This window comes from Lissotriton helveticus, chromosome 6, assembly GCF_964261635.1.
Source record: "Lissotriton helveticus chromosome 6, aLisHel1.1, whole genome shotgun sequence".
NCBI lineage: Eukaryota > Metazoa > Chordata > Amphibia > Caudata > Salamandridae > Lissotriton > Lissotriton helveticus.
This window is the reverse complement of record NC_136067.1, coordinates 104,610,827-104,626,162: the sequence shown is the minus strand read 5'-3', so window position 1 is coordinate 104,626,162 and position 15,336 is coordinate 104,610,827. Positions and strand designations below refer to the sequence as shown.

The window sequence follows — 15,336 nt, the reverse complement described above, 5'->3', positions numbered from 1 at the left end:
GAGTCCAGATGCTGGGGGACTTATACGAAGACTGAGCACTATTGCCGTACCCAACACTCCTAGACAGGTTCGACTTGCCGAGAGGGGGTTTCCTGCTGCACGCAGCATTGACACGAGCGATACAGACACATTGGAGGGAGGGGCTGATAGAGCCGAGAACAATAACGGTTTGTCAATATACAATGATGGCAACGGGAACTTTCAAGGCAGTCACATGCCTCTATTCCAGAATGCTCAATGAAGGGCTACCACCTCTAGAGGCGCTGAAGGGAAAATGGGAAACAGACATAGGGAAAGTCATCCCCGAGACGGTGTGGGCGCAGATAATGCGGAGGGCCTGGAAGAGCACACGGAACGCAAGATTCCAGCTAGTGCATTTCTATATCCTCCACCGTGCATATCTGACACCAGGAAAGATCAAGAAATATTTTGAAGTAGATGATGCAGCATGGCCCAGGTGTACGAAGGTCGGGGTAGAACTGGATCATATGCTATGGACATGCCCAAGATTAGAGCTTTACTGGAAGGAGGTGGGAGACATTCTAAATGCAATAACAGAACGGGGCTTGGAATTTGATATAGCCGTGGGTGTCCTACACTGGTTCCCCCATCCCCCCAGGAACAAGATCACAAGCAAATTTATAGACATGGGGCTTATACTGGCAAAACGAGAAATCACAAAACACTGGAAAGCGACAGTGGGGCCCAATGGCACTAGATGGAAGAACGAGTTTCTCAAATGGGCCAGCAGCGATAGCGAATTGAGATTCCAAACTGCGCGTAGGCAGCTTAATGAAAAGGCGCTAGAAACAGCTCAGGCGTGGGACGCATTAGTGCAAGCACTGTGTGACTATGGGACACAAGAAGAAGGAGAGGAATAGCAACAGGATTGGGGACTATCCCCCGAGACATGACAGGCACATCACACAGAACAACACCTGTTCAATCCTGTACACACAGCCTAATATGACTAAAACCAAATGCAGACATCGATGATGGGGATCCAGGGAGGAGGGAGGGAATATAGGGGAGGTTGTTAGTAGAATAGGACAGAGCATGTTGGGGCTCAGCCTTTAATGGGGTATTGTATACATTGACTGGACCACATCCTAACCCACTGCAGAGAATGTAGCTAAGGGAGTTTATATTGTGAGCTTAGGGAAACATGGGAAATGTACTTGATTTTGTATGATGTGTGATACAAAACCCAATAAAATTCGTTTAAAAAAAAAAAATCAAGTGCAGCACTCCGTTCAGCCGTCACATCAAGTGCCACACTCTGTACAGTCATCACATGAAGCACCACACTTCGTACAGCCATCACATCAAGTGCCACACTCTGTGCAGCCGTCACATCAAATGCCACACTTCGTACAGCTGTCTCATCAAGTGCCACACTCTGTACGGCCGTCACATCAAGTGCCACACTCTGTACACCCTCACATCAAGTGCAGCACTCTGTACAGCCGTCACATCAAGTGCTGCACTCTGTACACCTCACATCAAGTGCAGCACTCCGTACACCCTCACATCAAGTGCGGCACTCCGTACACCCTCACATCAAGTGCAGCACTCTGTACACCTCACATCAAGTGCAGCACTCCGTACACCCTCACATCAAGTGCCACACTCTGTACACCTCACATCAAGTGCAGCACTCCGTACACCCTCACATCAAGTGCAGCACTCTGTACACCTCACATCAAGTGCAGCACTCCGTACACCCTCACATCAAGTGCAGCACTCCGTACACCCTCACATCAAGTGCAGCACTCCGTACACCCTCACATCAAGTGCCACACACTGTACACCCTCACATCAAGTGCAGCACTCTGTACACCCTCACATCAAGTGCCATACTCTGTACACCCTCACATCAAGTGCCACACTCTGTACACCCTCACATCAAGTGCCACATTCTGTACAGCCGTCACATCATGTGCCACACTCTGTACACCCTCACATCAAGTGCAGCACTCTGTACACCCTCACATCAAGTGCCATACTCTGTACACCCTCACATCAAGTGCCACACTCTGTACACCCTCACATCAAGTGCCACATTCTGTACAGCCGTCACATCATGTGCCACACTCTGTACAGCCGTCACATCAAGTGCCACACTCTGTACAGCCGTCACATCAAGTGCCACACTTTGTACCGATGTCAAATCAAGTGCCACATTTCTGCAAGTTGGTGCACGAGGGCTCTACCTTATAGATTTTAGAGGCACTTGGCAGTTCAGCGATTATAAAGACACTTGCCATGTTTGTCAATCACACCACTTTACCTCTCGTGTTAGATGCAAAGACCTTTGAACTTGTTTCTCATCACACCTCATCTGGCCAAAAAGCCCACCATCTATAAATACTGCTCCAGTTCTGTTATACGAAGTGTGGGACTCCCTTCATGTTGAGATTGGCCAGGCTTCGAACCTCCGTTCATAATGCTAAAACCCCGATTCCCATCCAGTCTTTTTTCAGCATGTAAATGTACCTGAGAGTAGGAGTGGTGAGGAGGTTTTAAGAACATGAGTACAAAAATGAGTGTGCAGAGCTTCCAACCTAAATGCTTGTGAAAGAGTACAACAAAACACCACTGAGGGGCCTGTAATCCACCGGGGGCGAAATCATGCAACATATAAGAGCTCTGGTAGATGTAGGTATGGTAGATGTTTCCATAAGGAGAAACCGACAGGGAGAGCCCACAATTGTGTCACAGAGTGAATACCCTGCTTCCCAACAGGGTTCATGGATACAGCTTTCTACCTTTGGACGATTCCTAAGCCCACCAAGGCAGGTGACCACTGACATGGTGTGATAGGCTTGCCTTTTTTCAGGCATCTTGAGGTAGTTTTGCTGCAACTCCTGTGAAACGACGGTCCACAAGCTCTGCTCTAGGTGGCAAGAGAATGGTATAGTCATTCCTACAGGTTGATTTCAGAGAGATAATCCATAGCTTAAGAGGGATTCTCCAGGTCAGGCAGACGGTGCAGAGCCCGTTGCACCCCACACCTGATGGCTATAAGGACACAGCATAAATACCTGGAGGTCGTCTTCCTGCGGCTCCATGGGAAGGTCCGAAGAGTACTCCTCTGCTCGCTCCACGCTCACCATCATGGTCTCCGTCTGTGTGAAGCTGGTGATGAGACCCGACAGCAGGTTGGTTACAGAGAGGGCGTATGAGAGTGCCAAACCCACCAGTCCTGCAAAAATAGAGGAAAAGAACGAAAAAACATGTCACTTGGGTGAAGGGATCTGCATGATCCCGCAATGCCGGAGATACCAAGTTTGGTGGAGACTACAGCGTTTCGGCCATCAGCAAAAGGGAGTTTCAGCTAATACGTTTTATAATGAAGGGGTTCCCCAGCAAAACTATACATTGGAGCGGGAAAGGGAAATACACCAGAGAACAAAGAAAAACAAATGCCTCCAAATCCAGCTCAGCAAGGAATCAACAATATATATAGGCCCCATAAAGCAATTCAGAAATGTTCAACATTTTTTTTTTAATAATGTTTTAAAGTATATTATGCATATAATGCAAGTACATTCAAAAGGTTTTGGCTAAGACCAGATCTAAAAAATGGGTTAATAACCTCATATTAAAAGAAGCGAGCAAAAGTCTAGTATTTAAATAATTGAAATAGGAGTATGGTTGCATTGTAGGAAACAAGTTCACCTACACATTACAACATGAATAGGGAACCAAGTGGAGATGGGGCTAATAACAACACCAGTGGTGAGCGGGAGCCTCTAAACATACCTGTGGCTGGAAGGAGCCGCTAAACATACCTGGATCTCCAGATTCCTTTTGGTGCTGCGCGATTGCTATTACTGCTATGGCTGTAACTACGATAACACCAATCATCTGCAGACGTATATCCAACCACTGCATGGCCGTATTGCTGACGTACAGACAGCGCTGATTCCTCTCCAAACGGTCTTCATTATCTTGCTCAAACCTGAATAGGGTACAGAATTTACAGATTAGTGGAAAGATTTATCTAGCATTTGTAACAGGTTAATTTAACAAAGATACCATTCCAACAGGTCAAACGAAGAAAAACCTGTCATTTGGAAAGGTGTATGGACCACGATTCACACGATAAACGAAGAATAATCAAGGACTGTTACAGACAAGCGTATCACAACTAAGACTCCCGGTTTTCAGTTTTTTCTGATTTTTACAGATAAATAGAGAGAAACAATGTGTTTTCTGTCTGCGTTTATTTTAAAAAGTGGATAAATACAGAATATTGTTCTGCTTTTAAGTGACTCTCTGTTCTGTCTTTCATGAGTTATAGCCCAACACTTGAGCAGATGGACATCATGGGAAATTAAACAAGCATTGGCAAAGCCAATAGGTCTCGCCTTTGGGACCTTATAAGTGTTTAGCCATGCAACAGCTGATGTTGTTGCACCAAGGATATTGTGCTGGATAACTAAACACTGATAAGGTCCCAAAGGCGCGACCTATTGGCTATGCCAATGCTTATTTTACATGTAGGAGTTAAACACAAATCCTAACGGGTCACATACAGAAAGGCAGAAGAGTGCATGCGTTGTGTAATGTTGAGATAACGTGTCCAACATGTGCAAAAAAACAGAGCTACAACAATGAATCTGCGATGGTAAAGCTAAGAGACAGAATCGTAAAAGAACACGTGGCTATATTATAATCACAACTGAAATGCAGAGAGAAAAATGTCAAAAGCAGTGGAAGGGAACAGAACTTTTAGCCACTTCACATCAAGGTGCACATTAAAGCACACCTCCTGTAAGCACAGATTTGCCCCAGTGCTTGCACCGAATGCTGTGGGTAGACGCCGGGGGTGCTTACAGCGGGAATTAGTGTTGGAAGTAAAAGGTTTACCGTTGACATGTGTCTATATGTACACATGGCACACACTGGGGAGGTCACCTGTGATCCTACTCTGCCCATGGTGTGAAAGTGCTAAGTGTGGCTGCCCCGGCTGGACAGTGCATTCCTTTATTTAGGGCCAGTAACGTCCAATTAGCCTCTAGGACAGCGCCAAGCTGTCACTGCCCCCGCCCTGGCTTCTGTTCTGTCTCCCTGAGAGGAAGTGGGCTCCTTTCTCTGCCCATCTGCACTCATGGCCTCTATTCTAAACCGGCAGACCCATGTCCTTTGACAGGGATTGTCCAATGCTCTCCGAGGTGCAAATCCACAGGATGAAGCGCCAGGTAGCACTGTTTATTTGTGCCGGTGTTTCATTTTACAACCGGACAGGGTCTGTTTGCGGGTGTACATTCCTTAAATCATGTGTAGAAAAATGAAACGCAGACTAGACTTGTACATGACATATGTAATACATGTATACATGGCAATATCCAGATGTCATAGACTGAAGAAAAGACGTGCATTACTTTTTAGATAACTTTTTAGCTAATCACGATCAATTTAAATGCACATGCAGTTAGTTAAACAGTTTTTTTTGTTTGAAAAGTAGGGTAAATAATTTAGTTTCATTTATTGTGACGAGGCTGCAACAGGCAGGCTGATGGGTGGATCAATGGGGTGGGGATGCTCGGGGGGGCAATGCGTGTCAGCACGTTGTTAGCGGTGAGCTTGGAGGCACTACCCAAGGTCTGTGGAAGAGGACCGTGGGGAGGGAAGGGATATGTTAGCTCGGAGGAAGACGGAGGGATTTTGCCAATGTGAGGGGACGGGAAGGGAGTGAGGCGGCGGTGTGGGGGAAGCCTGGAGTTGCTGAGCGTTATTGCTGTCAGAGTCTAAGAGGGAGAACAAGGCGGCGTGAATAAAACAGCAGTGATGTTAACCGCGAGATGGGGCATCGTGTTACTAGGGAAGAGCGGTTGGGAAAGCAGTGGATGCGGAACTCTTTGAAAGTTGTGTGGAAAGGCTCACGCGGTCTTCAAACAGGATCGCTGGAAAAAACACCGACAATGAAAGAACGCAAATCAATGCCAGCATGATCTTGAGCGGATGTTTTCCTTCACAAACAATCATGTCATATGCAAAAGCGTGAGCAAAACCGTTTTTTAGCTCACTGCACCATCCCAGTTCAGAACCTGGCTATATGCAAATTAGTCTGTCCCTGGCCCAGTGCATCATGGGAGCAGGGCAGACCAAACTGCCAAGCCAATTCTTCACTGGAAAGGAAACAAGCTTCCGGGGACTGGTTTCTGGCATTACAGCCGTCTTGGGCCCGGCTTGCTTGAATCCTGATGGTGCAGTGAGCAAGGGACTCACATCTGAGCATACCCTTCCACACTTGTGGTGCCAAAATATTTCAAAAAGGGGGTGGTGATGGACAGAGTATCTGAGTAAATCAGAACACTCCTACCCAGTCAACAGATCAGGGCTTGATCCATCACCGTTTTTTAGCTCACTGCACCATCCCAGTTCAGAACCTGGCTATATGCAAATTAGTCTGTCCCTGGCCCAGTGCATCATGGGAACAGGGCAGACCAAACTACCAAGCCAATTCTTCACTGGAAAGGAAACAAGCTTCCGGGGACCGGTTTCTGGCATTACAGCCGTCTTCGGCCCGGCTTGCTTGAATCCTGATGGTGCAGTGAGCAAGGGACTCACATCTGAGCATACCCTTCCACACTTGTGGTGGCCAAAATATTTCAAAAAGGGGATGGTGCAGTGAGCTAAAAAACGGTGATGGATCAAGCCCTGATCTGTTGACTGGGTAGGAGTGTTCTGATTAACTCAGATACTCTGTCCATCACCACCCCCTTTTTGAAATTATTTCTTTAAATAAAGGCATGTCAACATACATTTGTGGTATAATGCTAGTATTTACCAGTGGATGTATTGTTATGTCATATTTGGCAGCTTAAATAGCTAAAACACGACAGCCATTAAAGTATGAGTGCACGTCTATCAGTTAAATAAATATGGAAATGTACAGTTTTACAACTTCATTTATACGCAAAACACAAAATAAATATGGATAAATACAGATAAAATAGCCAAAAACAGACGGAAATGTTAAAAAATGAAATACCATACAACTGGGAGCCCTAATCACACCCCACCATGCCAAACAAACAACAACCGAGTTCGGAAAGCTCAATGTAGCAACAGCGGAATTTCAGCAGGTCAATGTAAAAAATAAGCTTGAAGTAGACAATTGTATGTATGGACTACCCAGCAACCCAATGACTAAGCTAAGGACAACTCTGTATTAGACCCACAGATCATCTTATGAACAAGCTAGCATTTACAAAGGTCCTTGTACCAATAACACAGTTGTTATAATTCCATGCAGTTGGCTTTCTTCTTTCAATAAACTTACACTAAGATCTACATCATGGCTCCCTTGCCGTTTTCCATGGTTTCTATGTTTATGCAAACCAGGACAGTCACCGCCCCATGCCAACCAATTAAAAGAATAGTCACCAGAACAGCGCACAGACTCACAAATAATTCTCTTTTTACTTCACCATCATTTAACTTTCAACAGGACAGCACCCCAGGAGATTGACATAACTTTGACAGAGGTGGTGAACCTTGATGTCCCTTTAAACACTTAGGGCCTGATTATGACTTTTGGCGGTGTGAGGGCGGGCGGCTTGCCACTGCCGTGCCCCACACCGCCAAGAGTTGCAGGCACCTGCCAGATTACACATTTTTTGTAGTCTGGTGGGTGAGCGGCGTGGCGGTTCCTTGGAGTTGCTGTTTAAAAGGCTCATTCTGAAACAGTACAGCTGCACAACCACCAGTGCACGTTCCGGCACAGGAAGAAAAGAACCATGTTGTGCATTCCTTCCTGTGCAGGGACTGGGGATGTAGAAATATAGGGGGGGCACAACACGTGTCTCCTTGCATGCACCTCTGGGCTCAGAGGCAAGAGGGGGCCCTTTAGGGCCCCCTTTCTTTCCTCACCATCAGCCTTTTCATGGAAGAAGAACCTCCATGACAGTCCTGGCGGTGATGAAAGTCGTAGTATGCTTGGCAGTGTCTCAGGCCACCACCAAGCATATTGCGGCCCTCAGACTGCCGCTGGACCACCAGGGAACTGCGGTTCCCTGGCAGCTGTGGCGGGGCAATGGCAGTCCGACTGCCGAAGTTCTAATAGGGCACTCAGACCGCTGGTGCGGCAGTGGCTGGACCACAACTGCCGTGCTCCGGCAAGTCTGGTGGTCCTCGGGCCAGACTCTTCATTAGAGCCGAAGTGAGGTTTGTGATAAGCACACAGCCACCTACATTTAACTTCTAGGGCTTAACCCTTCCTTCCTTATCAGAATATTGTTTAGCAGCATTTGATTTCCTAAGAACCTTTCCAAGCATATCAATCATCACCAACATTGTCAATAAACCCAGACTTTGATGCTGTAATCCAGAAAGGATAGAGTGTTGTCTTCAGTTCTCTCCCCCACATTAACTTAAAAGGAGATACACCAGCAGTGCTATGTGGAGTTGTGATGTACCCCCACACCTTTTGCTCTCTCTACCAAACCATTCGACGCAGGGCAACCCAGGGCAACCCAAGGCAACATGCAAGTGTTTGATACCATTCATACCCTAAAGATGATGCACCTGCACTGATATAAAATAGTGCAATTTTTCTTAGGTGAACTTTCAACACCAAAAATACTAATAAGAAATGTGATCACACACCCTTTGTTGGCAGATTCTACGAAATAGAAGTAAAGGCATTTAGACTAATAGGCTAAAAAGACGGCCATGTATTTCATGCTCATCTGTAGTAAATTGTATGCACTGAAAAGTCTAAAGCCAGTTTTTCCCAGGGACCTCCAGGCACAGCATGCAATGATTTCTCTGCCATTTCCAGTGTTTGTCAGCCATCAAACGCTCAGGCCAAGTATTCACTAGCCATAACACATGTGCATCTAACAATGGCCACTAGCAAATTGCTTCAATGTTTTGCTAGTGGCATTCATACCTTAGTGATCTTCATGTATGATTTTACCAAGTTTTTCTCTCAAATTCACAGGTGGAACAAAAAGATTTTGACTGATGAGCATTGCTTGACGTAGGTAAGATCAGCTAGCTCTCATCTATGCATAACCCCTGAACTCAACACTTCAATACCTAGCCTTAGGCCAGCCTACCTTGAGATATTTCATGACTTTGTGCCGTGCGGTGTCCTGCTAGGAAGTAGCACACCATTTGGCCTCAGTAGCACAGCATTAAACTCTTGCCCTGCGTCTAAGGCTGTCACCACACATTCATAATACTCTACATTCTCTTCCAGTGAACTATCCTGCAAGGGCATACGGGCCAAACTATCCGCACTAAAGTCTTTCTTTCCGGGCATATACTAAATCTGTATGCTTGAGGCTTAAACGGTATCACCAACCTAGCTGAAACTTTTCCAACACCCTTACCACTCAATAAGTAAACATAGTAGTTGGTGATTTGTATATATCTCAAAGGCTGCTCCCCAAATGCAAATCTTGAGTTTTTCAACAATCTGTGTGCAGGTAAAGGCTTCTTGTTCGATGCTGCTATTATTAGTCTCTGCCGGATTAAGAGGTTGTGTCACAAAATCAATAGTCTGCTTCTTGCCATCCACCTATTTTTCTAAGACTGCACATAAACCATGTAGACAAATGTCAACGTTGAGGATACATTTTTCATCAGAATCAAATAGGTTCAAAGCGGATGCCCATATAACTAAATGCTTCTCCTTTTCGGATAACATATAGCCAGGAGCTGTGCTACAGAACGGGGGTGGTGGGGTGGGAGATGAGCGGCGGAATAAAAAACAAGAAAACCCCCTTCCTAGAAACCACCGGCTGACGCCTCTCCTCCATCCTCTTCTCCGCAGAAGGAAGCACACAGCCTCCCAGAATCCCCAAACCAATCACGATGCTGACTTACAGCATCATTGTGTTTTGGACTTAGCCATATTGCTGATGGTTTCATTGCTAACACGAGTAACAGTGGTGACACTCCACTACTCTCGAGCTACTGGGTATTCGGCCGCCTGACCTTACTCTGACGACTAGATCCTTATACAGGACCTCACCCATCGCAGGAAACTTGGTCCAAATCCCATCCTGATGAGAACCTTGAACATGTACTTTCAGCTAAGGGAGTGAAATGCCTTTTCAATGTAGAGGGCCACTAAGATGCAGTCCTCCGCAGACTCCTCTTTCGAGGCAAGGACATGGTTCAGGGGTTTATGTTCATGAGCACATTGCGGCCCGGGACAAAGCCACTTTGGTCTTCATGGACCAAGGCCCCGATCCTGGTTAATAATCTATTAGCTAATCCCTTAGAAAGGATCTTCGTATCCACATTCAGCATGGACCGTGGCCTTTATGAACCAAGTTCCACCGGATTTCTGTTAGGTTTGGGCATCATTACAGCACTGGCCTCCCTCATGGAATTCAGCAGTGTCTCTCTGTTTCACTTCCAAGCATGCCTCAAGGAGACAGCCTAACACTATTTCTTCATATGCTTTATAGAACTCTGAGGGGACTCCATCTCCCTCAAGAGTCTTACCTGCAGGTAGGCTGCATATTTCAGTGAATAACTCCTCGCTAGTAATGTATAATTCCAGTTCTTCTGTGTACTTCCAACATAACCGTGGGAGCCCGATGGGCTCCAGGTATGTCTCAATACGGGATGTGATCATATTAACACTCTAGTTCAGAGAGTGGTACCCAGGCAGCACGGCACATTGAAGAATTTTCTTTAAACAAACTAAGCAGTGCACGTACGACATTTCTAGTTATCAATGTGGCCAATATCTGTGGGCTTTCATGTAGGCAGGCCATATATATATATATATATATATATATATATATATGCTCCAAGATGGCTCCTGATTGCAAGACCCCTGGCGCTCCAAAGATTCGGTGCAAAAACTCCTCGGCTGAGCCCAGCCTTAATTATCTTTCTCACCCCCTCACTGCGAGGGATTAAGTTTGCACTCACAAAGGTTCCACAGTTTTCCAATTTTTTAGTTTATTTTCTCGATTTTCAGCTCATCAGTCAAAAACAACCGACGCGTTTCGCTGCTCCCACACGCAGCTTGCTCACGGTTAAACATTAGACTTATTCTCAACCCCACCTATTTCTACAGGGTAGGGCGCCAAATACATTACAACCATTTCCTGTATCACAACCGGAAGTTACCTGGGAATTGTAGTTTTTAGGTGTCATAAGGAACTACAGAAGTACGTTATGCATTACATGATCTTATTAACATTCTTTTATGTTTTTCCAATATTGTGTGCAACAGTACCATGATATAATACAATTTCATGCGTATGTGTGTCATTATGGCTACTATTGTATATACTTCCGTATAATTCATCCTCATTGTTTTGTGCCCCCTAGTGGGCTTCAAGAGTTAACGTTATTGAACCAAATGGCATAGAGTTGTTAATTTCTCTTTTTTTTACTCTCTACGCATCAGTTACGACATTATCTCCGTCATACTTATTCTGCCCTCTAGTGGGCTGATCATATGTGTTGACCCATAACGTCTCTATTTGTTGCACACTCATTTTCCTTACAATATTTACATCTATCCCAGGCTGCCTCTCCTTGATTGTTAAATGCAAAACAATTCCTGCATATGATTCAATTAAACATCCCCTCTCTTAAGAAAAACATTCTGAAAATTGTCTGCTGTCATTCAACTTTTTGATACCACATATTGTCCCAAAGTTCTTTTGTCATGCGTCAAAGGTGTACATGCAGTTCTTCACTCTGGTTGAGCCCCCTAGGGGTCATCGTCCTAAAACTGCTACAAACTCAACCTTACACGCAAGCAGTTTCCATAAAACCTCAGTAAAAGAAAATATTCCGTACGGTGAATTTTTAAGAGTGAGAAGAATTTGTTCAGAGGAGACTTCTGTAGTTCCTTATGACACCTAAAAACTACAATTCCCAGGTAACTTCCGGTTGTGATACAGGAAATGGTTGTAATGTATTTGGCGCCCTACCCTGTAGAAATAGGTGGGGTTGAGAATAAGTCTAATGTTTAACCGTGAGCAAGCTGCGTGTGGGAGCAGCGAAACGCGTCGGTTGTTTTTGACTGATGAGCTGAAAATCGAGAAAATAAACTAAAAAATTGGAAAACTGTGGAACCTTTGTGAGTGCAAACTTAATCCCTCGCAGTGAGGGGGTGAGAAAAATATATATATATATATATATATATAGATAGGGTGTCATTAATGCTAGACTGCGTCATTGCTGTTGATTCATCAAGCCTATTCAAGGTCAATGTCAACAAGACAGGGGGTTCTCTTTTAACAACCCAGGCAAAGCATTTTCCTGATTTGTCCCCTTCCTTGTGTACTGTTTGCCTGTAGTCTGTCAGTGTATGCTTATCCAGTGTGTACCAGGTGTCTGCTATATCCAGAATAAAGGACTGATTTATTATTTGGTGGGCAGAGTTAACTCTGTCAGGGCAACAGAGCCTATTACCCTGTTGCCCTGACAGAGTCACCAACCTCTAAATTTCTAAAGCATCGGCGGGTACCGCCATCATGTCAGCTCCTGTTAATGCTTTTTTAAGTTTGACGAATGGCTCCGTCAACATGACAGAACCGTCCATCAAATGTATTTTTTTATGGGGGCATTTTTAGTTTTTTACTGCCCCTTACTGCTAGGATTTGTCTGGAGGTGATGGGCAGTAAAGAACAGCCATATATCTGCCCATCTAAATTAGGTGGTCAGACATTTAGCCAATTCTCCGACAGCGCTTACTCCGTCAGGCCATAAGAGACATCTGGCAAATGCAGAGTAGTCTCGGCCGTGGCCAAACTCGGGTTGGCGGACCATTATCTTGGAGGTAAGGATACTCTGTTGCTGATGCGACAGAGTATCCTTAACGCAAAAATATAAATCAGACCCCAAATTCTTTTCAGGCTCGAGCCTACACAGCATCAATATCATTGTGCCCTTGAAGCTGCACTAATCTAGTTCCTTGCTGGGTCAGGATGCATTGTAGATGCTGTTTTATGCTATAGGTTTTCGACATGCATTCATCCCTGAGCACTGCCGTTGCATAAATATCTGTAGATCCATGTGTTTCCTAGCTATCCCTCCAGGCTTGCCCTGATCTGAACCCGGTGTCGGTGATGGCCTCTGGATTTAACCGCCATGCCAACGTTCATGCTTGTTCCCCACCCCCATCATAGTTTAACCTTAACGGAGAATGGTTGGAAAGGAACCAGTTTAGGCATTGGACATCCTGTATCTGGGGACAAACTGCCAGATTCATGAAAACCCGATTCTGCGAAATCCAAATTGCGATTAATACCGAATCACAATTTAGAATTCGCATAATGGGATTCATGTAAATCTTTGAAAAAATATAGCAATTCGCATTCGGCCGCAAAAGCCGATAGCGATTATCCGGAAATCGCTGAATATTCGCAAAAACGGTCAAATTCCGTGTTGAAATTGCAATCTCGCTATTAGCGAGATCGCAAATTGCGATCTCGCTAATAGCGAGATCGCAAAAACGGGAAGTCGCATTTCGAGCACTGTGATGACATCACAACCAGGAAGTAGGCTGTTCCCTCCCTCATTCATAATACTGAGGCAGAATTGGAAGCAGCACAGCTCAGAGCTCCACTCAAACCACCTCCAGTTATTGCATTTGGATCATGCAGGCTGCAGCTATGTCACAGGAAGCACCAGGGCCCAGTGACACAGGGAGAAAGCGCAAAATGAAATTCTCCGACAGGAGCTGGAATATCTCATCGATGGAGTCTGTAAAGACCATGCTAAACTTTTTGGCATGGACTCCAGGAGGGTGACAGAGGCCGATAAACGCCGACTGTGGTTGCGCATACGCGCGAAAGTGAACTCTGTTGGAGTAACACAGAGATCTATAGACAAATTCAAAAAGAGGTGGTACAACCTCTGTGGTCGTGCCAAGGAGAGGGTGGCTGAGAGGCTGGGTGAGCGCCTTGCAACAGGAGGGGGAGAGCCAACAGTCCCTCCCAACACCCCATTGGAGGATCGTGTTGAGGACACATTGCAACCTGAGGCATGCGTGGGGGTAACCCGCCTGGACTCATCCCGACCCACCCAAGACAGCCAAGGTAAGTGCCATGCGACAGCGACCCTGTCCCCTAACAATGGCCATGACCCTATAGCTACTCATAATAAACCCCAGTCATGCAGCCCATGTACACCAGAATATCCCTATAGCATTGTGGGACATGTAGTCTGACCACAATGTTCTAAATTCCCATGCAGCCAGACATGTCCTAATGTACTCAATGCAACAGCCAGTCAGAGAATTGTAGCCAGCATGCATGTAGCAACCTCACATGTCAAAGATACATGTAATTAATCAACGTCCACTTTCCATCACAGGTGGCGCTGATAACACCAGCAGCGAAAGTGAGGGGCTGAAAATTGATGACACACAAGAGGATCCTGAGGGTGAGGAAGATACATCCACACAACCAGCTCCATCTGCCCAAGCACCAGTGCCAGCAGGCGTACCACCACCTGCAAGGCCAGCTACAACAGGCGCACCACCATCGTCAGCAGTGAGACCCATGCCAGTGGCATCGGCAATCCCAGCAGCTCCAAGACCAGCGACACAACGCACACCTACTGTGCCCACCCAGCCCAGCAGGCAGGTCAGGGAGCGGCAACAAAATACATCACGCACCGCCAGGAGGGGGATGACTGTGCGTGTGCCAGGGCTCTCAATAGAGTACCGCATGCTGCGCGTGCACCAATTACAGGCACGACACCTCGCAGCTATACACCTGCAGCTGCACAATGCAGGCAGGAATATTGGCCATCTGTCCGACCGGATGGACCGGATGACCACAGCTATGGAGGAAAACACTGCGGCCATGGCTAGGCAGCGAAACCTCTGCCGCCGCCGCCAGCTCCTCACACGCCTCACGGCGTACACGCGCTCCAATTATGTAATTGGCAACACCACTTCCCAGCTGGCCCGTAGGTCTCTGACCATGCAACTCCAGATGGTCCAATGCAATCAGGACGTGGCACGGGCACTGGAGCAGGTAACCACTGCTGTTCAGGCTCTGCAGCCAAATGGCCATGGCCATCCAGGAGGGGATGACACAAGTGAGGGGACATCTACTCACAGCAGCCTGGCTTCGTCACAGGGTAGTGTTCCACGCCGCAGCAGCAGGCCCACTGCGGCATCACGTGCTCAGCCGGAGGAAGAGCCCGAGAGGCGACTGGGAGCCGTGCGCCGGAGGCGCCAATGACATTGATGTTCATGGGCAGGGACATGCTGCTGACATAAGCATGCCCACTACAAAATGTCGAGTAGTATGAAGCAATACTCCTCTAATGTTACAGTTTGAAATAATGCCATATTATTGTGCAACCAACAATAATATTTATTCTATG

The 15,336-nt window shown here is 46.3% G+C and overlaps 1 protein-coding gene across 2 annotated transcripts in view; it reads right to left on the bottom strand.

Annotated features, from left to right (window-relative positions):
• ABCC10 (ATP binding cassette subfamily C member 10) overlaps window positions 1-15,336 on the bottom strand; it is a 255,940-nt gene that overhangs the window by 24,220 nt on the left and 216,384 nt on the right. For both annotated transcript variants that reach the window (XM_078647432.1, XM_078647433.1), the window contains exons 16-17: window positions 3,795-3,964; window positions 3,045-3,205 (exon numbers count right to left, since the gene is read on the bottom strand). In XM_078647432.1, the coding sequence (XP_078503558.1) occupies window positions 3,045-3,205; window positions 3,795-3,964 (331 nt within the window). The remainder of the gene's footprint in view (window positions 1-3,044; window positions 3,206-3,794; window positions 3,965-15,336) is intronic.